General features: G+C 40.9%; 1 protein-coding gene across 4 annotated transcripts in view; it reads right to left on the bottom strand.

The window, feature by feature from the left end:
- Positions 1–23,000, bottom strand: part of MTHFD2L (methylenetetrahydrofolate dehydrogenase (NADP+ dependent) 2 like) — a 130,179-nt gene extending 107,179 nt beyond the window's left edge. For 3 of the 4 annotated variants that reach the window (XM_053582622.1, XM_053582796.1, XM_053582887.1), the window contains exons 1-3: positions 22,735–23,000; positions 9,867–10,051; positions 9,145–9,267 (exon numbers count right to left, since the gene is read on the bottom strand). In XM_053582622.1, the coding sequence (XP_053438597.1) occupies positions 9,145–9,267; positions 9,867–10,051; positions 22,735–22,877 (451 nt within the window). In that variant the 5' untranslated portion in view covers positions 22,878–23,000. The remainder of the gene's footprint in view (positions 1–9,144; positions 9,268–9,866; positions 10,052–22,734) is intronic. The other variant, XM_053582715.1, reaches the window with a different exon arrangement.
- Between the last annotated feature and the right edge of the window lie 3,245 nt (positions 23,001–26,245).

The raw sequence follows: 26,245 nt of genomic DNA, 5'->3' as shown, positions 1-26,245 counted from the left end.
ACCTGCCATCTCAGCTCTGGTCTGTGGTGACAGGGAGCAATCCTAGGGGGCACTGACAGCCTGGTGCTTTATTTGAAGACACTCCCATTTCACTGGCAGTAGTAGCTTTTAGTCTGATGGGGGTAAAAGGGGTGTGAGGCGAGGAGAAATAAAATCCCAACCTGCACTTCCCACAGGGCCCCGGTTTTGCAGTGACTGCCCTCTTTCCGCACCCTGCTCCTCCTGGTCTGCCCCGCAGCTTCCTCCAGTGGGATCTCCAGTAGGCCCTGACACTTCTTCCTCAGCATTACACCCAAACTATGTTGTATCTAAAACCTTTCCTTCTAAAATGATATAGTGACCAACGTCTCTATTCAGTCATCATCCCCACCTGAAATTTCCACATACTTTTGGGGGTTAGAACATTTAAAATGTACCTTCTCAGCAGTTAGCATGTCATTATTAACTATAGTCACCATGTTGTATGTGAATTTATTCATCCTATCTAAAATTCTGTGTCATCTGAACAATGTCTCCTCTATGCCCTCCCCAGTCCCTGATAACTACCACTCCACTCCATGTTTTCCTTCATTCTGTGTTTCTAGGAGTTTAACGTTTTTAGATTCTCCATATAAATGACATCATGCAATATTTGTATTTCTGTCTCTGGCTTATTAGAATAATATACTCCAGGTTGCACATTGTCACAAATGACAGGATTTCCTGTCGGAAGCCATATAAGGTACAGCTCGGCCTTACTTCCTCTTCAAGTAAAAAACAGTTTTACCTTTTCCCGGTAACTTTACCCGGCAACTAGCCAACCAATCACCTTATGCCCCATCTTACTTACTCTAGCCAATCCCCAGTTAACAACTCCTCTGAACCTCCCAACAAGACACACCCTCCTTCCCCATAATGCTTATAAGGCACAAGTTTTTTCAATAAAGTTGGAGACTTGATCAGAAAACTGTCTTGTCTCCCTTTCTCACGCCCCCTTTTTTTTTTCTCCTTTAGGTGGTTCCTGCGTCCCCCGTTGCTGTCCCGCAGGTCGGGACATCCTGGCGCCCAACGTGGGGCGGGACCCCCTGGAGAAGAACGCTTGCCTACGGAAGCCCTGGCCAGGCACCCTTTGGAGCTGCAGCGAGGACCCGCGTGCACTCCCCATTCAGATCGCCTCGGTTCACCCACCGTGAGACGGATCAGAAGAGAAGGTAGGCAAACAATAACTTACAAGATTTCAAACATTTCACCCCTTTGTCTTGGCTGTTATTATTGGCTCTCCCGGATCTAATTCACTTACCAAGCTCACAGGGCCAAAGCGGGGAAGGACGAGAGGTACCCGTTTCGGCAGTGAGAACTCCAAAACAGTTGGACTAGTTTTTCTGCCTAACACTCTCTAACAAACTCTGAGCTCTCTACGTCTTACACGGTCATCCACCTCAAGGGCACTCCCAGGGACGCTGCCTCCCAAAGGCTAAGCCTGAGGGCGGTAGGCAGCTGTCCTGCCTGAGAGGGTCCGAGCAGGCAGATTATACCTGCCGACCTATGACACGCGAGCAGAGATCGTAAGGCACAGGGAGAGTGGTCACAGAGAAACTTAAGTTCTGAGTCGACTGGAGACTTGCGTGAACCGAGATCCTGAGAGAGCCATCCAGCCAACATAATGGGGAATTTGCTTAGTACACATGAAATGTTCCTTGATGGACTCAAAGGATCACTCAGAGTGCGAGGAGTAAGGGTTAAAAGAAAGGACCTTAAAGAATTTTTTAATTTTATTCATGAAACCTGCCCCTGGTTCCCTTTACAGGGAACAATCAGCCAAAAACGCTGGGAACGAGTAGAGATGCCTTGCAGGACTTTTACCACACCTTTGGTCCTGACAAAGACCCATTTACAGCCTTTTCCTACTGGAATTTAATTCGTGACATGTTAAAAGTTCATTCACTAGATCCTGACATTTGAGATGTCATCAAAGTAGGAGAAGAAGTCCTTTAAGAGGCTTCTCGCCCTCCTTCCACCTGCCCCTCTGTCACAGTAGAAATTCCTCACAACCCCCCAGTTTCCCCTAAACCCCTGAACAGCCCCGACAACGCTCTTAAAACTCCAAATGTTACCAACCCTTTCCCTCAAAAACCTTCATCTCCAAAACTCTACCCATCACTCATTTCTAATAATCAAATACATCATTTAAACCCTGAGGAAGAAAAATCCCTAGAAAATCAAGCTGTCCATTACCATGATAACCCCTGGGGCCTTACAGCCCCTGTCATCAATAAACCCACCCCCCCATAACCCACACTCTTACAACCTCAACACCTCAGTTATTCCAAAGCCTCCCTCTATACCCAATAATCTCCCACTTGACCCCATCCAACTAGCAAAAACAACACTCACTCAAGAAGTCTCCTCCCTCAAAGAAATATTACAAACCAAGCGTGAGCACCTTCACCTTATTAAAGAAATCCAGGCCCTTGAAACTGAACTTTTTAAACTAAACCCCAACCTCACCACCAATAATCCATCTCCCTCACCACCACAAAAAATAGGGAGAACAAAAAGGGCCAAAGACAACCCCCCTGTTCTTACATTTCCAGTCACCGTAGCCAAAATTCTAACCCTGCCATAATATTCTTTACCTTATTAAACACTACCCTAGGTGGCACTGGGGCCCCCAATTACCACAGAACAACTACTCCAAAAACTATATGGGGCACCTTGTGACTATAAGGGAGGAACAACTACAATAATACCCACCTCCCATACTAGCCAAGTTGATTGCAGCGGCAAAACCGCCTATTTAACTTTCACGTCACAGGTAGGAGGAGGACATAAACAAAACTGGCAGTGTGTTAATGCACCCAAAATAATACTCCCAGTTCAAAACGAACCAGGACCTTGTCCCACAGAGTGCGAAATAACCGATCAAATGCACTCTATGTGCTACAATAGTGTCCAGCAGTGTACCCACACAAACGGCAACACATATCTAACAGCCATTTTACAAAGAACTTATTCTGGCTCCTTTGGATGTGAGCTTGATTCTACTCATAACCTGGGACACTCCAAATATGCCCAAGCCTCCTGCTTAGGCACTATTGGCAAAAATGTTTGCTGGCCACTAAAACCACCAATTCACACATCCGATGGCGGTGGGCCATCAGATAGGGTAAGAGAAGATGCAGTCCAAAAACAAATTGAAAAAATAATTAAAGAAAAATATACTCCCCTACAATACCACCCCTTAGCTTTACCTAAATCTCGAGACATAGATCTCGACATCCAAACCTCTGATATTTTAGAAGCCACTTTCAAAGCTTTAAATAATTCCAACCCAACCCTCGCGGAAAACTGCTGGCTATGTCTAACTCTTGGCATACCTACGCCCCTAGCCCTACTAACAAACACCTCCACTTCACATCTAAACAACTCACATCTAAACTGTAGCGACAGTCTACCTTTTAGAGTCCAACCTATAGAATTTACACAAACCCCTTGTATATACAAACCTCCCCAGAACAATAATTATGATGTAGACTTAGGAAGCATCACCTTCACAAACTGCTCCTCCATTTCTAATAGCACCTCACACCGGTGCCCCCCTCCCGGACATGTTTTAGTATATGGAGGAAATTTGGCCTATACGGCCCTACCAGGTAACTGGATAGGCTATTGCGTAACCGCCCAACTACTCCCTGATATCTCTATTATACTAGGAGATCAACCTGTTCCTCTCCCCAGTCTTGATTATATAGCTGGACATCCACTCTCTAAAAGAGCTATTCAACTTATCTCACTAATAGCAGGACTAGGCATCACTACAGCAGTAGCCACAGGAGTTACCGGAACAAGAATATCTATACATTCCTACCACAAACTGTCTCGTCAACTAATAGAGGATGTCTCAGCTCTTTCTGAAACAATTCACGATCTTCAAGATCAAATAGACTCCCTAGCAGAAGTAGTCCTACAAAACCGTAGAGGCTTAGATCTCCTCACGGCAGAGCAGGGAGGTATCTGTTTGGCTTTACAGGAAAAATGCTGTTTCTACGCCAACAAGTCAGGCATTGTTCGAGACAAGATAAAAAAAACCTGCATCTTACAAGGGTATATGTGAATCCCAGTAAATGTGGAATGTAAAGGTCTTAGCAAAATAACTAAGAAAATGCTACAAAAGCTATGTTAACTAATGTGATGAAAATGTGTCAAACGATATATGAACCAAGTGTATGGTGCCCCATGATCATACTAATGTACACAGCTATGGTTTAATAAAAAAATAAAAATAAAAAAAAAAGATCTTTCTTTTCAAATTATCTTTAACACTTTAAGTTTGTCCCCCCAATTGTGCTATTATGAGAAATTTGGGGGACAACCCAAATGTCCAGCAATAAAGAAATAGCAAAATAAAAAAATAAAAAAATAAAAAAATAAAAAAAAACCTGCAAGACCAGCTCGAAGAAAGAAGAAAGGAACTTCGTGATAACCCCCTTTGGTCAGGACTCAATGGACTTCTCCCTTATCTCCTCCCACTCCTAGGCCCCCTATTAGGTTTTCAATTAGTCCTTTCCTTCGGTCCCTGGCTATTCAAAAAGGTCACCACTTTCATTAAACAACAAATAGACTCTGCCCTAGCAAAACCAATTCAAATTCACTACCATCGCCTGGCTCTGTCTGACCAAGAAACCGACTCTCATGGCTTCCCCTCATAATGAGGGCAGTGTATAGATCAGAGGTACACTTACCCATTCCTAATAAAAGGAAAAAAGGGTATGGGCACCGAGTTGAGCGCACAGCAAGGCATTGCAAGAGAAGGTCCCACAATCCTTCGACCTCCCGATCCCAAGGAGAAGTCAAATGAAGGATCAGACCCCCTCTGATTTTTCTCTGAGAGCAAACCTGGCTTGCATAGAGGTTGGTATCAAAAATTTTGCTTACCTCTCCTCTCCAAAAGATACCACAAATAACAAATGTGGATCTGGGAAATCCACGAGAGGAGCCAGGTCGCTACTCCCTCTCTCGGTTAATGCCCACCTCCTTAAAACAAAAAGGGAGGAGATGTCGGAAGCCATATGAGGTACAGCTCGGCCTTACTTCCTCTTCAAGTAAAAAACAGTTTCACCTTTTCCCGGTAACTTTACCCGGCAACTAGCCAACCAATCACCTTATGCCCCATCTTACTTACTCTAGCCAATCCCCAGTTAACAACTCCTCTGAACCTCCCAACAAGACACACCCTCCTTCCCCGTAATGCTTATAAGGCACAAGTTTTTTCAATAAAGTTTGAGACCTGATCAGAAAACTGTCTTGTCTCCCTTTCTCGCGCCCCTTGTTTGTTTTTCTCCTTTAGGTGGTTCCTGCGGCCCCCGTTGCTGTCCTGCGGGTCGGGACAATTTCCTTTTGAAAAGTTGATCAGTATTCTTCGTGTATTTATGTGACATTTACTCTATACCAACAGTTCTCAACCTGTGGGTCGCGACCCCTTTGTAACAATGAAAATACATCCTGCGTATCAGATATTTACATTATGATTCATAACAGTAGCAAAATTACAGTTATGAAGTAGCAACCAAAACAATTTTATGGATGGGGGTCACCCCAACATGAGGAACTGTATTAAAGGGTCACGGCATTAGGAAGGTTGAGAACCACTGCTCTATCCATCCGTCCATTGATGAACACTTAAGTTGCTTCTGTATCTTGGCCATTATAAATAATGCTGTAGTGAACATGGGGATATAGATATCCCTTGACATTCTGATTACCTTTCCTTTGGCCATATACCTAGAAGAGAGATTGCTGGATCACATGGTGATTCTACTTTTATTTTTTTTGGAGAAATCTCTATACTATTTTTCATAATGGCTATACCAATTTACATTCTCAACAACAGTGCATAAGACTTCTCTTTTCTCCAAATCCTCATCAATACTTATCCTTTATTTTCTTGGTAACAGCCATCCTAACAGGTATGAGGATATATCTCAGAGTGGTTTACATCTGTCTTTCCCTGATGATTAGTAATGTTGAGTATTGTTTCATATAACTGTTTGGCCATTTGTATATCTTCTTTTGGGAAATGTGTATTTAGGTACTTCACCCATTTCTAAATCAGGTCATTTGTTTTCTTACTATTGAGTTGTTTGAATTCCTTACTAGTTTAGGTATTACCTCCTTATCAGATGTATGGCTCGCGAACATTTTCTCCCATTTCACAGGTTGTCTCCTCACTCTGCTGATTGTTTACTGTGAATGACCTTTTTGGTTTGATGTAATCCAATTGTCTATTTTTGCTTTTTTCACCTGTGCTTTTGGGGTTATATCCAATAAATCTTTGCCCAGACCAATGTCAAGAAGGTTTTCTCCTGTTTTCCTCTAGTAGTTTTAAAGCTTCAGGTCTACATTTAAGTCTTTAAAATCAATTTTGAGTTGGTTTCTGTATAGGAGGTGAAATGGGGGTCTAATTTCATTTTTCTGTATGTGAATATGCAGTTTTATCAGCACCATTTTTTGAGGAGACCATCCTTTCTCCATGTATGCTATCGGCACTTTTGCCAAAGATCACTTGACTTTAAATATGTGTATTTATTCCTGGGCACTCTATTCTATTGATCTATATGTCTGCATTCATGCCAGTAACATGTTATTTTGGTTACTATAGCTTTGTAGTATATTTTGAGATCAAGTAGCAATGCTTTTGATTCTAACTTTGTTCTTTTTGCTCAGTATTGCTTTGGCTAGTATTTAGGGTATTTTTTGGTTTTATACGAATTTTGGGATTTTTATTCCTAGTTCTGTAAAAAATACCATTGGAATTTTGATAGAGATTACACTGAATGTGTAACCCACTTTGTGTAGTATGGACATTTTAAGAGCTAACGCTGTGACATGTTTTATAAATGCATTTGAATGTCATATAAATGCAAATGAGAAAAATTCAAAAATTGCAAACTATAAGAAGATTGCCTGACAAATACAGTACGAAAAAAAATTCTTTCCTGCATGAGTCAAACAATTGCCAAACACTACCAAAATTTTCTGGACAGTCAAACAATTGCCAAACACTACCAAAATTTTCTGGACAGATTTGTGATGTTAATAAACTCCTAATCTTCTCTAGACTTCATTTTCCCATGATATAAAATCAAAGAGTTACATGTGCTTAATTCTTTTTCTATGTTTAAATGTAAGTGATATGCCCCGCGTCAATCTTAAATTTATAGCATTACCTGTCAAGGCATTTTCCTCAGGGGGAAACCTTAATAACTACTCAGTTCTTCCCCAGCTTGATGACTTTTCTTTCAGTGCAGCTATATTGTAGGAAAAGAATTAGAAGTATGGATTTTTGGCACAATTTAAACAGCACAAAAGCTGTAACATATACTAGGATATTAAGTTTTATCATTAGATAAACGACAATATGAATAACCATATAAAGATTCCATATGATAGCATCATAAAGCTTTATTTTCTACATCTAATTGTTGGTTAAAACTTAAACTCAAAACTACGGACACCTATATTCCACATGTGCTCCTAGTCTTAGTTTTTACAGTTCAAAAATGCACGGATTTCAGAACCACACTTTAGTTAAGTAGTAACAGTCTTCCAACAACAAAGTTCAAATTCTAGCTATCAGTTCATTGATGTCAACTGAGTAGCCACAGACCACAATGTAAATACCACATTAGCACCAGGATCAGACAGCAATCACGGCAGGGCACGTCTCTCAAAGTCTGCCGACCTCTGGTCACTACACATTTGTTCAAACACAGAGAGCATGGGGTGCTCTCTCCATGTCTCCCAGAGATAAACCCACAGAAAGTGCATGGAAAAGCGGGGAATCAAAGAAGCAAGCACAGTAAAGAAACAAAGTGTGGTTACCCTGGAACAGAAAGTGGACGTGAGCAGAAGACCTGAGAAGGGGGGGACGGCAAAGCAAAGACTCGACAAACCTCAGCCTGCAGGCAGTGAGGGTGAGAAGCCTGTGAAAAGCCTGAGGAACACGAGAACAGGAGGAGAAAGTCACACCAATAGGATCGCAGGTCAGTGGAGCTGCACCCGGGGCTCTAACTGAACGTGAATGGAGTTGTCCGAAAAGCTGCTGACCTGGAGTGTTGACTCTATAGCCAGAGGGAGCCAGTGAGGGTGAACTGATACAAGTGAGTGATGAGAACAAAAAGAATGACAATGTCCCAGAAGTAGTGACACAAACGTAGGACTTCACATTAAAGGAATTCTCAGAAATATTTCACTTAGGTACAAAGGACAAAATATTGGAAACCAATCAAAACTTAGGAAGGGATATGACAATCCAGCTCACTGAGAAAAAGCTGCGGGCCCCACACACTGAGTTATAGAAGGAGAAGGCAGACACTGTCAAACTGCTCTTCACGAGGGTTTGCAAATAAATCACTTTAATTTTCAATATTTATAATGTTTTAAATTACAATATGCTGAATATCAGTTTGACTAATTTTTGACTTCCTGATACATTCATAAACCACAGTAGGAAAGTTTTTAGTGCTTTGGCAAAAAAATTTAAAGGTCACAGAAAAATTGTCATTTTTCCCACAGATTAGTAGGATTATTATTCCTGGTTTCAACTCATACAGTCATTTTCATGGTCCTGAATTACTGTGCAAAGCAGGAAGTCTGTGCATGGCCGATGCCTAAATTTCTAGTTTGTCAGTCATTATACGCAGAAATCATTCAGAAACCAACACCTGTTATACCTACTAGGATAATAGCTAGTGGCCTTCTGAACATATTGTATTTATTTATTTATTTACTTATTTATTTTTGAGACAGAGTCTCATTATGTTGCCCTCAGTAGAGAGCCGTGGTGTCACAGCTCATAGCAACCTCAAACTCTTGGGCTCAAGCGATTCTCTTGCCTCAAGCCTCCCAAGTAGCTGGGACTACAGGCGCCCACCACATCGCCCGGCTATTTTTTAGAGGCAGGGTCTTGCTCTGGCACAGGCTGGTCTTGAACTCCTGAGCTCAGGCAATCTACCCATCTTGGCCTCCCAGAGTGCTGGGATTACAGGTGTGAGCCACAGTGCTCAGCAATGAACATATTTTATAAATCACTGGCAGTGCCTCCATATAATGCTGAAAGACGTTCTTTCTCCAGCCAAACCAGACACACACAAAAGCATTATGTACCTGGCAGTGGTAACTGAACTAATACACCACTGACTCTTGGGTCCATGTTCAATTGATCAGTTATATCCAAAAGTTCTTCCTGAGAAACCTCCTTAGGCTTTAGAATAAGCTCACTACAGATACCTGGAAGAAAAACAAGCGAAGAAAGTCACTGGACTAAATGAGATATGGTTGTTCATTCATGGTTTTTCATTCATTCTCTCCTTGGTAGAATAAGACACCAAGGAGGGAAGGGAAGGCCCTCTACAGACGGGGCTTGTCAGGCGTCATCAGGAGGGATTCCTCGTGTAGTGCTGGGACGTTTTCTCTCGATTCACATGCACTCTTTGGCCAAGCTTCCTTTGTGGTGACCTGCACTTAGTGTAATAAGCTACTATCAGCACATCTGAAGAGAGTCAAAGTGCCATCACCACCACCACCATGAGGCCATGTTTGACAAAGTGAATGGGCCAGGTTTATTATTTAATCAAAGCTCATATAATGGAAATGGGCCTTTTATTCCTCTTGCATCTCATCATAGGATATGAAATCACACTGAATTGAGCACGTAAAGAATTTGAAGAAAAATTGTAAGAAATTAACATAACTTTTGTAGTTTAAAAATATCTAATACATGTTATTCAAATGGTACTTATTTGATATCTTTCAGTCATAATTATCACACTTTAAAGTAAAAAAGGAAAAAATATTTAGTAACAATTACAACTAATGCACATACCCACCTACAGCAGAGGCAGCTCTTATCTTATTCCTGACGTAGGTGTGGCTGGCTGGGTTGTCTCCCACTAAAATGATGCTGAGGTGAGGTCTTCTGTTCCCAAGGGAAATCCAGGACGCCACACCTAGCTGAATTTCTTTCTGGATTTGTTTGGCCATTTTGGTTCCTGAGATAATAATGGCTTCATGTCTGTGGGAAGCAAAACAATAAGTGTAATAGTAAAAAGACAATAAGGAACTTTCTTTTTTTTTTTTTTGTAGAGACAGAGTCTCACTTTATGGCTCTTGGTAGAGTGCTGTGGCCTCACACAGCTCACAGCAACCTCCAACTCCCGGGCTCAAGCGATTCTCTTGCCTCAGCCTCCCGCGTAGCTGGGACTACAGGTGCCTGCCACAACACCCGGCTATTTTTGGTTGCAGTTTGGCTAGGGCCGGGTTTGAACCCACCACCCTCGGTATATGGGGCTGGCGCCTTACCGACTAAGCCACAGGCGCCACCCGACAATAAGGAACTTTCAACCACACAAATTTAAGGTACAAGAGTGAATAAAACATCTACAGTTTTCTAAGCAAGACCCTGAATTTGATATGTTTCAATTATATTGATATCTATTCTTTAAGTTTATAAATATATTTATAATTTTGTGAAGGATGCCAGGTCTGCTTTTTAGTTCTATATTGTACAAAGTGGGGAATGTTTACATCCCCATAAAATCCATATGTTGAAATCCTAATCCCAGTGTTACGGTATCAGGAGGTGATTAGGTCATTGGGTGCAGCCTTCATAAACGAGGTTAGTGTCCTTTCAAAAGACTCCAGAGATCTCCTTTGTTCCTTCAACCATGTGAGGACACAGTATGAAGACAGCCATCTATACACTGAAATGGAGGCCTCACCAGACCCTGAATCTACCACTGACTTGATCTTGAACTTTCCAGTCTCCAGAACTGTGATAAAGAAATTCCTGTTGTTTATATATAAGCCAACCAGTCTGTAGTATTCAGCCCAAATCCTATAATACTATCCATAGCATTCATTTCTCTATAACTTTCATTTTTATGTGCATACACACACACACACACACACACACACACACACACACACACACGAGGCCAGACAATTAAGTTCATGAACTCATTCTAGAAAAAGTGCTGCATACCTCATTGTGGACTATCAGTACGGTCACCTCTGAGGTACTTCCTCTGGGGAATGGCCTCAGAGCTGTCATTCTATAAGGTCTGACAATTAAGTTCATAAATTCATCTTATAAAAAGTGTTTTGAAGGGTGGGCTAGGTCCTGGCGCTGCTGCACAGCTTCCCAAAGGGAGCGCCTGGAGGGTGACCAGGCTGCTATGCAGCAATGAGGGATGCAGCACTTTATCCAGGGTGACTAACTCACTAACTTAAGGGTCCGACATTGTACCCATATAAATTATCAAACTACATACTCAAGATCTGGACTATAATATTACCCACATTAAAAGAAGTGGATTGGCAGACCCTTGTCTTCAAAGCTGGGCTCCATCTTTTAGATGTATGGCACCATGGTCTTGTGACCCTATTGCTAAATCCATTTACTCTTGGTCAGTATACCCTGTACAAGACTCTGAAGTCATGAGTTCCATATGGCACAACTCTTTCAAGTAACTCAAGGAATAATTCTATTCCTGGGCCTAGGCCAGTGTCCTGACCACAGCAGTCAGCCTGCCACGTCATCGTCACTGATGATGGAGGGGACCAGCCAGTGCACAGACGGCTCAGCTGCCCCTCCCCATGGCACCATTTCTAAGGGAGAAATTTCACGCAGAACCTGACTCTCTGGAAGTCTGTAAGTATTGAAGAAGGTAAGAAATGCTGTATTTCAATGGATGACAAAAACTATCTCTGGAAAGTCACAAAAAGATGCATTATAGGAAGGCTTTTCTGCTCTCCAGGATCTCAAACTTAAAAAGGGTGAACTACATCGCTCTTACAGTGTGTTTGGTTTTTAAAGGTACCTGATACAATAGCTGGTTTTATCTTCCTGCTGTCCCATCCTTTTGCTGTCCAAAGACCTAGTTAAACATGACTGCTACACAAAACACCAGATGTGAAGAGGAGGAAAAGAAGAAGCAGAAGAGCAAGAAAAGGAGGAAAGGAACCCTGATAAAAATCTCAATCCCGAGCTCACAGGTTCAAGACCAGCCTGGGGCAGAGCGAGACCGCGTCTCTAAAAATACCCAGGCGTTGTGGCGGGCACCTGTAGTCCCAGCTACTCCGGAGGCTGGGGCGAGAGAATCACTGAGCCCGAGAGTTTGAGGTTGCTGTAGCTCTCATGCCATGGTACTCTACCCAGGGGGACATAGGTGAGACAAACAAAACCCAAATCTCAATTCTCTGTATTGCTGGTACATTTTTCATTTTCTAACAATGGCAGGGCCCATAATTATCAGCCAACACACAAATGCAAACTTGTTGTTCTCTACAAATAAGCCAACTTCCCTCTCGACTAGGGTTGTGTATTCAGAGGTAGAACCACATGAAGATTACTCTTTGGCCTGGAACCAGTGGCCCAGAGCATTCGTCCGGGTTCATACAATTTGATGTAAACAATGTTCTGCTAAGGAGCAATTCCCAAGTATGCTCTGTGGGTATGCACATCAAAACCTGCCTGGGAAGCATGCTGACCTTGCAGACTCCCCAACCCCACAACCACATCTCCAGCGCAGCCTCCCCAGGACCAGGAACTCTGGACATCTGTGTGCTGATCCCTGCTCTACAGCAGCGTCTTGTGCATGACCCTGGTCGAAACCATTTCTTCAGTTTATGATGTTTTTGACAAAAATCATACCTTATGAGTAAATTATGAACTAAACAAATTGGTTAGATAATACAATCACAACTAGATATAATGATTCTAAGTAAGTGCGACTTTTGATTCCAGCTCTGTCTATTCTTCACTAAAACGTTAGTAGTTTTCAAGGCATGGAAGGTCAAGGTAAACTCAGTGTATCAATCCTTCTCTGCTATCTTGTGTGATAAAATTATTGAGTAGAAATGACATGTGATACACTGCACATATTAAAATTGACAATTAGGTAAGTTTTAATACACGTATATACCTGAGAAACCAACTCCACAATCAAGAAAATGAACATGTCCTTCACCTCCCAAAGTTCCCAGGCGCCCCTCTGTAACCTCACCGCTCCACCTACCTCTGTCCAACCCGACCCCCTCCTCAGGGAACCACCAGGCTAGTTTCTATCATTACAAATTAGTTTGTATTACCAAGAACTTTATGAAAATGGAATCACCCCCTGAATACTAGTTTTTGTCCACCTGCTTCCACTCAGCATAACTATTTTAAGACTCGTCCACGCTCCCGCATGCCTCAATAGTATGAGCACTGGTATACTGTGGGATATACCAGTACCTGTATACCTACTTAATTGCTGAGAGATATTTGGGTTGTTCCCAGCTTTTTTGTCCTGACAAATAAGCTGTTATAAACATTTGTGTACATGTTATTGTGTATATATAAACTTTAATTTCCTTAGAGTAAATACCCAAGAAGACTAGCTCAGCCATATGGTGGGTGTACATTTAACTTTGTAAGAAACTTGTCACTATTTTCCGCGTCAGGTTACCATTTTACTTCATATAAGCAGAATGTAAGTGTTCTAGTTGTTTCACACTTTCACCACCTGGGATGGTCAATCTTCTAATGGACATATGGTGATAATTCAATTTACTTTTAATTTGCATTCCCTTAATAAATAATGATGTTGAACAGCTTTTCGTGTGCTTATTCGCCATCTGCCATCTTCTCTGGTGAGTGACATCATTTAATCTTGTGCCCACTGTTGAACAGCTCTTTCCTTATTGTGGAACTTGTAGGAGAGTTGATGTTTCATACGCTCAGGCCCTTTATCAACATGCAATTTGAAATGTTTTCTCCCATTTTGTGCTTCACCTTTTTATTCTCTTAAGACAAGTTCTTAGTTTTTAAGTACTCCAATTTATTAGTTTTTCCTTTTATATATCACTTTCTATATAAGAAATCTTTGCCTAACTGAAGGTCACTTGATGTTCTCCAGTGTTTCCTCCTAGAAGTTTTACAGTTCAGGCTCATCTAGCTCTATGATTTGGGTCTATTCTCAGTTGGATGAGGATTTGTATCAGGATATTGTCAAGCGCTTTTTCTGTGTCTCTTGAGATGACCACATGGTTTTTCCTGGTGTCAGGCTGTTATTATGATGGTTCGTTGGTTTTCAAATGTTAAACCAATCTTGCATTCCTGGGATAAGCCCTGCTTGCTTATTACATCCCAAACCTTTCCACATATTGCAGATTTCATCTAATTTTTGTTAAATTTTTTTTACATATATGTGCATGAGAGGAATTTGTCCATAGTTACGTTTTCTTGTCATTTTTTGTACTTTTATCTCAGGATGACGCTGGCCTCAGAGAATGAATTAGTAAATATTCTATCCTTTTCAAATTTCTGGAAGAGTTTGTAAAGAACTGGCATTTGCTTATTTGGTTTTTTTCTTAATGTTTGGTAGAATTCACCTGTGAAACTATCTGATCTTGAACTTTCTTTCTGGGAAGATTTCAAATTTTAAATTTAAATACCTTAATGTAAAGAGCTACTCAAGTTCTCTATTATTTCTTGAGTAAGCTTTTATATTCTGGGTCTTTTGTATATTCTGATAATTTGTATATAATTATTGACTAAATCAAGTTAAAACAAAATATTTATGCTTTTAAGTTGAATTTTTAAAACTAAAGTAAATTTCTTTCAGTATTTACTATGAATTTCTGGCACCCATAGTTTATGAATTCACTTAAGTGGCCTTTTAATACTAAGATAGTAGGGAGCATGCTGAAATGGCAGGTTTGGCAACTAATTCCAACACAACTCATTTCTAGGAAGTACTAAAAATGAAATACTTTCCATAAATTAATTGTGTCGACAAGCTTCAATTAGGATAAAATACTACTGTAAAAGCAGGTTTGTCTGCTGAAACTAGAATTCACTTTCACTGTAAAGGACATACATTTATACTTTGAGATAAAAAACACTAAGCTCTGTCTTGAATTATATAGCATTTCGGGAGCAATGCTATTGACATATTATTAGTTGTTTCACTGTTAAACACAATAATTTCTTGACAAGCTATTGGGAGACCAGTACTCACTAAACATAATTCAGGCCAATTATTACCTGGACACTACAAAGCTGTGTGACCTGGGGGACATCAGAGATGACCATGGCACACACTGGTCCCGGATTCCAGGGAGACAAACCACCGACAGACTAACCCCGACTGCACTGTGTACAATGGGGTCTGAGCTGTGCAGGGCTTAGTTCAGGGGAGAGCACGGAGGTGCTAAGTCAGCTTGTTAATCACAGCTGACATGACGTAGCTGGCCCTGCTGTTTATGGCGTAAGTTCAGAATTGGGTCTCCAAGCATTTTCAATGGCAACTGGCCTTCTGATTAACTCTCTCGGTTACTACAGAGCTGGGGGGAAGCCCAGCTCCATGGGAGCAAAAGGCTAGGAAGCAGCCTGGGGTAATGGCAGCTCAGGGGAGAAGAACCAGTAAACTCACACAAACTTGTTACCTACTTCAGTGAGTAAACAAACAAGGTTTTCAGCCTGCAAACTGTTGAAAAGCTAAAAAGCTTAAATATCAACAATAAATTGAATGATCTCAGACCTTAAGCTTCACAAGTGTGGAGACAGATTTGTGCTGTTTTAATCCACCTGCTCCATGGTGCTTGTTTACAGCTGAGTAAATGAATACATCTATAATCCCTATTTCAAATATTCCAATTTCTGGGAAGAATCTTTTATGAAACTTCAATGAATCAATTTACATTTTGTAATACTATAATGGAATATAATTAAGAAAACCTATAATTTTCCCACAACTAAATAATGGCAAAATATTTTAACAATCATAAATAGCAACAACTTGTTTAGTGACGTTTAGCCAAATATTTGTCAAAGACAGGTACTCTGAAAGAACTCGCAAACCTAATGCTGAATCACCTGCTGCGGTGAAACGTGATGTACCTGTGTCATCCTGAAACCCACCCCCGCCCTGGTCCTTAGAAAACTCTCTTCATGAAACCAGTGCCTGGTGCCAAAAAGTTGGGAACCTCTGCTTTAAGAGAAACAAGTCAGGCTCAGAAATACAAACTCCGCGCGTACTCATAGTGGGAGCTGAATTATGTGTACACATTGACGTAGTGTGGAATGCTATGGGCGGGGGGTGGAGGGGGTGCGGTCTGAAGATGATAAATTACCTTGCTTGTTCTAGTTAGGTAATGCATACTCCAAGAGCCCTAACTGCACTATGCAATATCCACGTAACAAAATTATACTAGTATCCCATAAATGCACACAAAAAAGAAACTGATTCAAGTATGTAAGTACCAATAATTATTTAAGCTAAATATTCACATAATTTAATATTTTAAATTGTTTCAATATGTATCTTAAAATGTTAATTTTGGAAATAGTTTTTAACTATTTTATAGGTACACTGAGATATCTGCAAATAAATATCCCAAATATGTAATTTCCATTACTTTAGTGCCCTTTATCACTCAAAAAAAAATTCTTGTTTTTATCAAAAAGTTACCTAGTCACCCTGCCATAGCAGCGCTAGACGTGCAGTCCGTCCGACCCTTACTGTGCACGCCCCGTCGTTACTTGCTCATGTGGTGTTTCCCACAAAGGCAGAAATGCTGTGACCAACCCCGAAAGAAGGAAGGACAAGGGAGCCCTCCCTTTGGTCCCTGGTGCTGCGTCAGCCACTGGCTTCATTAGGATGCAATAAATCGTAGCAGAAGGGGATGGGGAAGTAGACAGCAGGGCAGCCCGTGCATTACAGATCACTCACCTGAAGTGAGTCCTGAGTACCAGCCCGTTCACCATTAGGAGCCATAATGAGGCGCAGCAAGTCACTTAACTGGCCTCAGAGGCACTCAGTCTCCTCATCTATATAATGAGAACACACTCTGTTGACCTTACTATTACATAAAAGGATTAGGCCAAAAGTTGACTGGTTGGTTTGCAAAAATGGCTCTCCCCTCATTTCTGATAAATAACAGATGGAGAGACACCAAGACAGCCAGGAGAGGTGGAGGCCAGGAAGCATCAGTGTTCAGTGCTGTTTCCACGAGGTTACCTGCCTGCACTTCCAGAAAACAAACTGCGACCATCTTACTGTATGGTTAGCAGAACCAAATGAAACATTTAACAAACCAGTGCAAAGGGATAAAAAAAGAGGGCAGGGCTGGGTGGGAGGAGAGTGGGGAGAATCGCTTCCTGAATATCAATATACTGCTGCACAGAACGGGAAATTAACAAATAAAACCTGGACAAGATTAACAGTTTACTTATTTGCATACTGGGCCAATCTACATCTTGGGTTCAATCCCATCTTTAATCACAACTTTCATTAGAGCTGAAATTAACTGTTTTATGATTTATAAAGATAAAAAAATTTGAATGTAATTGGCAATTCAAACTTCTCCCCAGACTTCTCTTAACACACAGTTTAACTGCTTTGTATCTTGGGGGCATATTATGAGTTTAAACTAACAATATAATAGAAAGAAAACCCATAGAACCCAGGAAAGAATTACTTATGGAATAAAACCAAGCACCAGTATACGGAGACTTTGAAGATGTATTTAAAAAACAAAAACAAAAAACAAACATTTATGAATGTTATGCTTATGGCCTTTTAAAAAACATTTCATTTCATATCCAAAATACTCCACTCATAGCTTAAATAATTTTCCCACAAATGATACATTTGTGAATAAAAAATAAAGAAATTTTCATGATGTATGACTCATTTTGATATTCAGTTTTCCAACATAACTCTTTCTGCCTTTACCGTGTAAATTAGAACACCAGTTACTACCTAAACATTAACTTTTTAGAAAAAAATCTTAGATGCTAAGTTTTGTACCATGAGGGTCCTTGGTCTGCTGAGACCTTTAGACACCTCAGAACAATCCTTTTAAATACTTAATATAAAAAGCGTGAGATTACAAGGGACCAGTGTCACTGAACATCAAATGCCTTTTCAAAAAGGATTGAACGACAGAATCTAGTGGCAGGTCTAGTAATGAACATATCAAAGTAGTGGTGAATAAATATGTTTTGAGGTATTTGCCTTAACTTTATGGTAATAAAATGTTTGTGTTTTTTATTGGCAATATCACAAGCAGTGTTATTACTGTGGTTTGTTGCTAACATTTACAATGCTAGCAAATGCTAAATTTATTAGATGATAAGTGTGTGGATCTCCTGAGTTCTATCCATGAGGTCCTAGGTTAAGAACACTTCAAACTAAGGCAATCTGACAAAATAATTTCCAAAATTTATATACAAGATTAGCTTTCTTGGTTCACAAAAGTTCTGTGAGATTTAATAAATGTTTTCAAAACGAGGAAAAAGCACCAGTGAGGTAAATCAGGACTATAAACTGGTTGTACTGGAGATCGTGTGGCCTCAAAACCTGTCTTTACCATCCATTTCCCATGTTAACCAAGACAGGCAATTTCTTTACCATCCATTTTTCATGTTAACCAGAACAGGCAATTTCTCTAAGCCTTGATTCCCCAATCTGACAACTGGGAGCAGTAACCGTGTCTAATTCCTTCACTTGCGAGGATTTGAAGATCTACTGTCTGAGAAAACTCCCAGCAAAGTGATGAACACTGAGTTAAGGGCTCATTTGAACTTACTTTTCAAAAGTACAACTGAATTACTGAAAGGCAAGACGACATTAACTACAAAGCTAATCATAAATAGCAAAAAAGGACGGAAAGGAGCATCTATTGTAAACTGCAAGTGCCCTCAGTTCAGAATCGGGAGTCTTTGGATACTCCTTGGTTCTAGGCAGTCTTTAAGGAGCACAACTATAGAAACATACACAGAGTTCAGATCATTACATGAGCAAACCTGGTTGGTATGACACTGGCAAAACATGACCCAAATCTGACAGTAAATTATTACATATTTTCCAATAAGCAGACATTGAAAAATAACAAGATGGTTGGGTAAGCTTTGGCCAATTGACTTAATGTAATAGGACACAGCCATTAAAATGTTAGTAAAAACAATAACAACACAAACTGCTTATGATGTAATGATGTCAGAAGGAGCAGCTGGCTCCGCCTCTTCCTTAACACCCAGCCCTAAATTCTCTGACGACTGTTAACTCAGGTTTGGATTATGTTCCATTATGACCAATTTTCCATCTTCTAGGTAAGGTATTTTTTCCAGGTCCTTCTTAATAACAAATCTCATTTATTATTACTAGTCATTTCTTTATAGTTTAATTTAAATCCCACTTATTTATAGTTCAAATTTCACCCAAGTTCCTATCTCTTTAAACCTCCCTCCACAACTTTATCTCTAATTCAAACTATTTTTAAAAACCTCACTGAGGGGCAGCACCTGTGGCTCAAAGGAGTAAGGCGCTAGCCCGATCTGCCGGTGGTGGCGGGTTCAAACTCAGCCCCGGCCAAAAACTGCAAAATAAATAAATAAATTAATAAATAAAATAAAAACTTCACTGAGCTCATGGGATTGCTTGAAAGAGGACATGACCACTGAAGATGGTCTGGTGATGTTTTGGTTTTCTGCTGTTTTATCACCTATCAAGATGTTGACATGAAAGCATAACGCAACATCAAAGCATTTGAAAAACAAGGTTTGGGTGATTAAAGAAATTGCTAATTTGGGCGGTGCCTGTGCCTCAAAGTAGTAGGGCACCGGCCCCATATACTGGAGATGGTAGGTTCAAACCTGGCGAGCCAAAAACTGCAAAAAAAAAAATTGCTAATTATAACTACGGCCTTGATTGACTAACAAGATCTGAAATTAATATTAATCCCTTTTTTTTATCTACTCTTCTATTTTAATCAAAAACCTTGATTTTGGAGACGTTTCATTAGAGCACACTATCACTGAACAGCAGGGACACAGACAGTAAAAGAGATAGGAAACATCATTCCTTCAAGCTTCCATGACAATAAAAAGGTCTTTAAAACAAATGGTAATTCTACTGCCCAGATAGAAATACTAAGTACTAGGAAAGAGTCTGAAGGAAAACGAACATGGTCACTAATAAAATTTATCTTTAATTATTAAACTCAATGACCTACTGCAAAAACCACGAATCCTTAAATAATATACAATAGTATCCTTCATGAGCTCCAAAAGAATGTATTTTTTAAAAATGTGGTCTAGCTGCAAAAATCATCAAGCCTTTGGCAGTGAGACATAAAGAAAGGTGAAGCTTCTATAAAGAGCTGTAGATGGTACACAAAATTTTACAAACGCTAAAAGTAACAGGGAGGGGGGAAGAGAATCTACCACATTAATGATTTCAGGAATCACTGACCAAGAGGATAAACACGAAACACACACTTGGGGTATCTATTTAGTTAGGGACAAGGGGTGGTAGTTCATGCAGGATGGTCAACTGCTGGACACTTGCAGACCTGCTCTGAGCGTGGCACTGATTAACGCACAAGGCCTGTCACCTTCCCGCCACAGGGGCAGACAGGCTGCCGCCACACCCCACACTCTAAAAAGGACAGGGCACAAAACTCAGGTGACGTTAATAACCCCAGGACATTTTGATTTGTAAATTCCTCACAAAGTACAACAAAACAGGAAAATTTAATAACACAGAATTTATTTAACCTTTCACCTGTGTAGGTAACGTGAGAAACAACAAACTACAATGAATAGAAGGGCTTATTACTTTGACATTAATTAATTTCAGTAAGATCTTATCTCTCAGGTATATACAGTAAAAAAAAAACTGACTGAAAATGTTAGACAAAAATAGTAAATAATACTTTAAGATTTTGTAACTTCCATATTCCATCAAACATTATTTCTTAAAATAATATTTTTTTAAAACTCCTCCACTAAAAAAAGAACTTAAGTTCATTATAGGTTTCCAGTCAAAAATATTAAAAAAAAATATCAGAAGGTTCTATATAGCTCAGAAAATGGTAACAAATCTGTTAATTTAAAATAGTTGATATCACAGGGAAACTTAAAGGCAATTTTCAGTGAAAATAACCATAAGGTTCAAATTTGACAGCAATAGGAATGATGTCAGAATTAAACTACATTCATGTGAAGAACTAGACAACTAATGTGTCACTTAAAGAAAGATGACTGAGATGGGGACAAGTGGGGAGGCAGACAGTGGCGGCCTCTGGAAGATGGAATCTCTTCTCTCTGCTGGTCCTAGAAGAGAAAAGAGACACCAGTAAGCATCAACACACTGTCCGCTTCCTCCCCACCCGAGACCACCAGTCCACAGGGGCATCTCAGCCTTACGGCCAGACGCACCTGCAGATGTGAAATTCAGTGCCAAGAGGACATCAAAAACATCACTTTGTCCTAATTGATTAATGCCATCTTTAAAAAATAAAAACTATCAAAAAAATGTACTTTTATACAGTGATAATCTGCATCAAATGGGACTGAAAGCAGCGGGTTAAAAATAATTCTGCACCCAACTATTTTAGATTATAAACAGGTCATTAAGCATAATCTAGAAGATCTGAAAAAAATTAAAATATCTGAATTCCTCAAGAGTGATAGTTGGGAGAGAGTGTGCATGTGGATGTGTGTAAGAAGGAAATGGCTACAACCAAAGGTTTGGGTTCTAACTGTTGTTGGTGACTCTCACTCAACGTACACAGATCAGGGAGAGGATGCCGAAGTGGAGTTGTTACATCAAGCTGACACAAGGAAATTAATCAATTGGTACTGTTTGAATAAGGTTATTCTTACCCTGCAAAGAAGTCCTAAAACAATGAAGTTCAAAGAATATGATCTAACTAAGTTAGAATAATAGATAACTTCCTCAATTCTGTAATGCAATCTGCTCTTCCTAGGTAATAAACCAGCTGGTAATTTTAAACAAATGGCAAATTCTAACAGACACAACTACAACTTACACAACCAGAACTCTGAAATCACTGTCCTTACATATGCCTATGGAAGGCCCTAGTCACTAGAAACCATGCCCAAAGTAAATCCTATAGGAAATACTTTTTAAATTCAGTAACTCCAGAATAAGATCTAAATATACACAATGGAGAGGTAATTAATTCAAATTAAATAAGCAGGGTCTATGTTTCCATGTCACTCATCATTACTTTCCTCCAGGTATTGTGCTGGGCCCAAAAAGGATAAGACACAATGGCCAGAAGCCCCAAAATCTGACATCAGGCTGTCTGGACTCACTGGCTTTGGGTCTAGAAGATGTATTTTCTGCTTCCTAGGGTGGATTCTGTTACTGAGACAAAGTGGGTGACAGTAGGGGGTGCGGCCGGGCCTCGCTGTGCGCACCTTCCGTATTTGCACCGTGCTGGCCAACAGCCCAGTCCAGACACGATGAATCTGGGCGATCAGGCGAGCGAGGTGACGGAAGCGCCACACAGAAAAAGACTGAGAAATCGAAACAAATATTTGATTTTGTGAAACCATTAAGAATTTTTGAGGTCGAAAAGATTTAGGCATAACCATTAACAACGGAATTCAGAAACTCAAACACAAGTAAACCGCCTGGACAGCGCCCTTCACTGACGGACACTCCGGCCACCGAACCGACAGGCGTCCGACCCGCAGCCGAGTTGGCAGGGCGCCTCCTCCCAGCGCCGCACACGGCCTCGCACCCTCTCCAGGGCGCCCGCTGCAGAGCCCCAACGTGCGGCCGCGGGGGCCCGGCGCCGGGCACGTCCAGCTTCCCGCCCGCGGCCCTCAAGGTCACGGCCCGGCCCGGCCCGCCGCCCTCCCGCAGCCCAACACGGCACCCGCAGCGCCCATACCTCACGCGGCTGCTCCGAAAGCCCCGGCTCGCGCGCCCGGTCTCCCCCGGCGGCTTCACCGGCGGAGCGGCGCCCCTACCCAGCGCCGGCACCCGGCCGAGTCGGCCGCGGAGCAGACCGAAGCCGCCAGCAGGAGCCGCCATGGCCGCGGCTCCCCGGCTTCCGGGCCCGGCTCCACCTCCCGCGGCTCTGGCTCCAGCCCCGACCCCGCCCCCAGCCGGCCCGGCGGGGAGAAGGAGGTGCGCGAACCGGAGAGACTGGGGCCGCGCCAGGAAAGGGGCGGGACCGAGAGGGCGTGAGGGCGTAACGGGGCGGGGCTAGTAGACGCGGGCGTCAGGGGGCGGAGCCGGGACCCAGTCCCGGGATGGTCAGCGGGTGGGGAGGCGCGACCTGCTACCTGGAGGGCGGGCATCGCGGTGGGGGCCAGGCGGTGGGGGTCCGGGGTCGCGGCCTGGCTTCTCACCCTCACTCTTCCCACGCATGGCCCACATTCCCCATAGCAAAGCCACTGGGAAGGCGTCTAAACTAATCGCTTTAGACAGCACGCCCTACTTTCCCCGAAGGCAGAGCTCCTGCCCAGCAGTCTCTTTGGCTCTGTGGAATGTAATTTAAAGCGGGAAGGATGTAAGGCTGCTTCCCACTCCTTTCATGCAACCGGGGGAAGCCTCGGGGGCTGCAGAAAGAAGGATATGAGTCTGTCGCGGAGGGGACGTGGCTGAGCAAGGTCTGGACCTGGGATTTCTGTAGCTCAACCTTACTGTCTTCGCTCTTGGACCAATATCCATTGTTTTCCCGAGTTCACCATCAAGTTAATACAGCCTAAGAACCTTGCATTGTGTGGTGAGTTTGTAGGGAGAAAGCAAAATACCAGCTCCCTCTGAAAAAGCAAAATTTGAGACTCTCCACTCATTTTGCAAACTAAAACAGACCCAGATAAAACACAGTCGCAGAGAAAAAACATCTGCAAAATTAACCGGAAACAATACTTCTTCCAAGGTCAGGCTGCTACTGTGGAGTCAAAATAAACTTTTTAACAGCTGTTCTTTACTACAAAACCTAATCCTAATTCTGATTCTAAAATCACAGACTGTCAGAAACTTTGCTCTGTAAAATCATGTCAGTAAGAATCAGACATCCAGCGCTTACCTGGTGATATAAGTCAATTTGGCACAAATAAGCAGCCTAGAAGAAAAACTAAGTGACCATGGATTTGGCAATGAGATTTTAGCTCTGATACCTAAAACACAATCCATAAAAGAAAGAAAAAAAACTCACTTCTGCCATGCAAAAGATACTATTGAGAGAATGGAAAAACAAGTCACAGAATGGGAAAAAATATTTGCAGAATATATTTCTCACAAAGGACTTGTACCCCAAATAGACAATGAATTCAAACTCAATAATTTAAAAAAAAAAAATCTCAGTTAAAAGTGAGCAAAACAGCTACGCATGGTGGTGGCTCATGCCTGTGATCCTGGCAGTTTGGTAGGTCACAGGAGGATTGCTTGTGGCCAGGAGGTTGAGACCAACCTGGGCAAAATAGGAAGCCCCCATTTCTAAAATTTGTTTAATTTTAATTTGCCAGGTGCAGTGGTGTGTATCTATAGTCCCAGCTACTCAGGAGGCTGAGGCCGGAGGCTTGCTTGAGCCCAGGAATCCAAGGTTGCAGTGAAGGTATGGTGGGGCCACTGCACTCCAGGGTGGGCAGCAGAGGAGACCCAATCTAAAATAAATAAATAAATACATAAATAAATAAAATAACAAACAAGGAAAATGTCTAAAGACACCTACCAAAGAAGATACACGGATGTCAAAAAATAAGAAAAAATGTTAAACATCATTTATCATTAAGGAAATGCAAATTAAAACATCAGTGAGATATCACTATACTCCTATTAGAATGGCTAATGTAAAAAAAACAAAAAACTGATAATACCAAATGCTGACAAGGATGTAAAACAGGAACTCTCCTTCATTGTTAGAAAAAAAATGGTTCAGTCACTTTGTCAGTTTGTCAGTTTCATACAAAGCTAGCCAATGCTCCTAGGTATTTATCCACTGTTTTGAAAACCTATGTACAGAAAAAACCTCCACATAAATGTTTATGCCACCTTTATTATTCACATTCTCCAAAAACCAAGATGTTCTTTAACAGGTGATGAGTAAACAAATTGTAGTCTAGTCTTAGAATGGGATATTATTCACCAATGAAAGGGAGCAAGCCATCCAGCCAAGAAAAGACAGGGATGAACCTTAAGTGCATATTGGTAAGTGAAAGAGCCAGTCTGAAAAGGCTACATACCATATGATTCCAATTATACGACATTCTATAAAAGGCAAAACTGTAGAAATAGTTAAAGATCAGCGGTTGCCAAAAGTTCTGAAGAAGCAGAGAGAGGACTGAATAGATGAAGCACAAATTTTTAGGGCAGTGAACCGCTCTGTATAATAGGCCTGCAGCTACCAAGTGGCAAGGTGGGGTTCAGCCCCAGGGAGTGTGACCACAGTGACCACACATCTAACCACAGATTTTCTGAATCTCATGTTCTGGAAAAGTTGCCGTGCTACATCACCAAGGTCTTTGCATTTTAGATATTTGGTCATACAATCTTTTGTGACTGTAAAATTTATTTTTTATTCAAATGTTAGGTCTAAGAATCTAATTTCCAATGACTAGTGCCTTCTGTTGAAAAATTTATTTACCAGTTTGAATGCTTTATGATCAATGAATGTGCCTACCAATTTTGTATTTTGAGATTATCGATAATTTATATGTGGTTTTATAACACTATTAGCTCTATAAAAAGTGTTTGGTTTACCTTATAATGTTAACTGTATCTGTATACTATACGTACCTACATCTGTTACTATCTAATCAATGTTTTAAATGTTAAATCTTCTTTCTACCTACTTCCTCTGTTCAAGTTGCTAAAGACTAAGAATGATAGAAAGTTTCCCATTCCACTGCCAAGTTTTCTTTATATTTCTGTTTTGAATTACATAGTAATAACATTAATTCATCGATGAATATGAGAGTTAAGGATTGTTACAGATCTCATGCATATAATTTACCTATTATCATTATATAGTAGCCTTCTTTATTTTGTTAAAGCTTCTTGGTTTAAGTGCTAGATATTTCTACTACCGTCCTTGCTTAGATTTAATATGAAAATGTCACATTTTGTATATACACTTATGTATACATTTATCCTTTCACATTTAAACTTACTGTGTCATTTTGTTTTAGTATGTGTCATTTAAAACAACATATTTAGTATGTGTCATAAAAACAACAACAACATAAGTTATAAAAAATTCTTACATGATATTTGTGGCAGTAAATAATATGCAAATAATATATATTAGTTTTATATCACTACGGTAACAAATCATCACAAGCTTAGTGGCTTAAACAATACAAATTTGTTATCTTAAATTTCAGTAGGTTAGAAGTCTGGTTTGGATCTCTCAGGGTGTCACAGGGCATAACCAATTAAGTTAGGTTGTATTC

This window comes from Nycticebus coucang, chromosome 1 (genome assembly GCF_027406575.1).
Source record: "Nycticebus coucang isolate mNycCou1 chromosome 1, mNycCou1.pri, whole genome shotgun sequence".
NCBI lineage: Eukaryota > Metazoa > Chordata > Mammalia > Primates > Lorisidae > Nycticebus > Nycticebus coucang.
The sequence above is the reverse complement of the archived record's forward strand: the minus strand, read 5'-3'. Positions and strand labels throughout refer to the sequence as shown.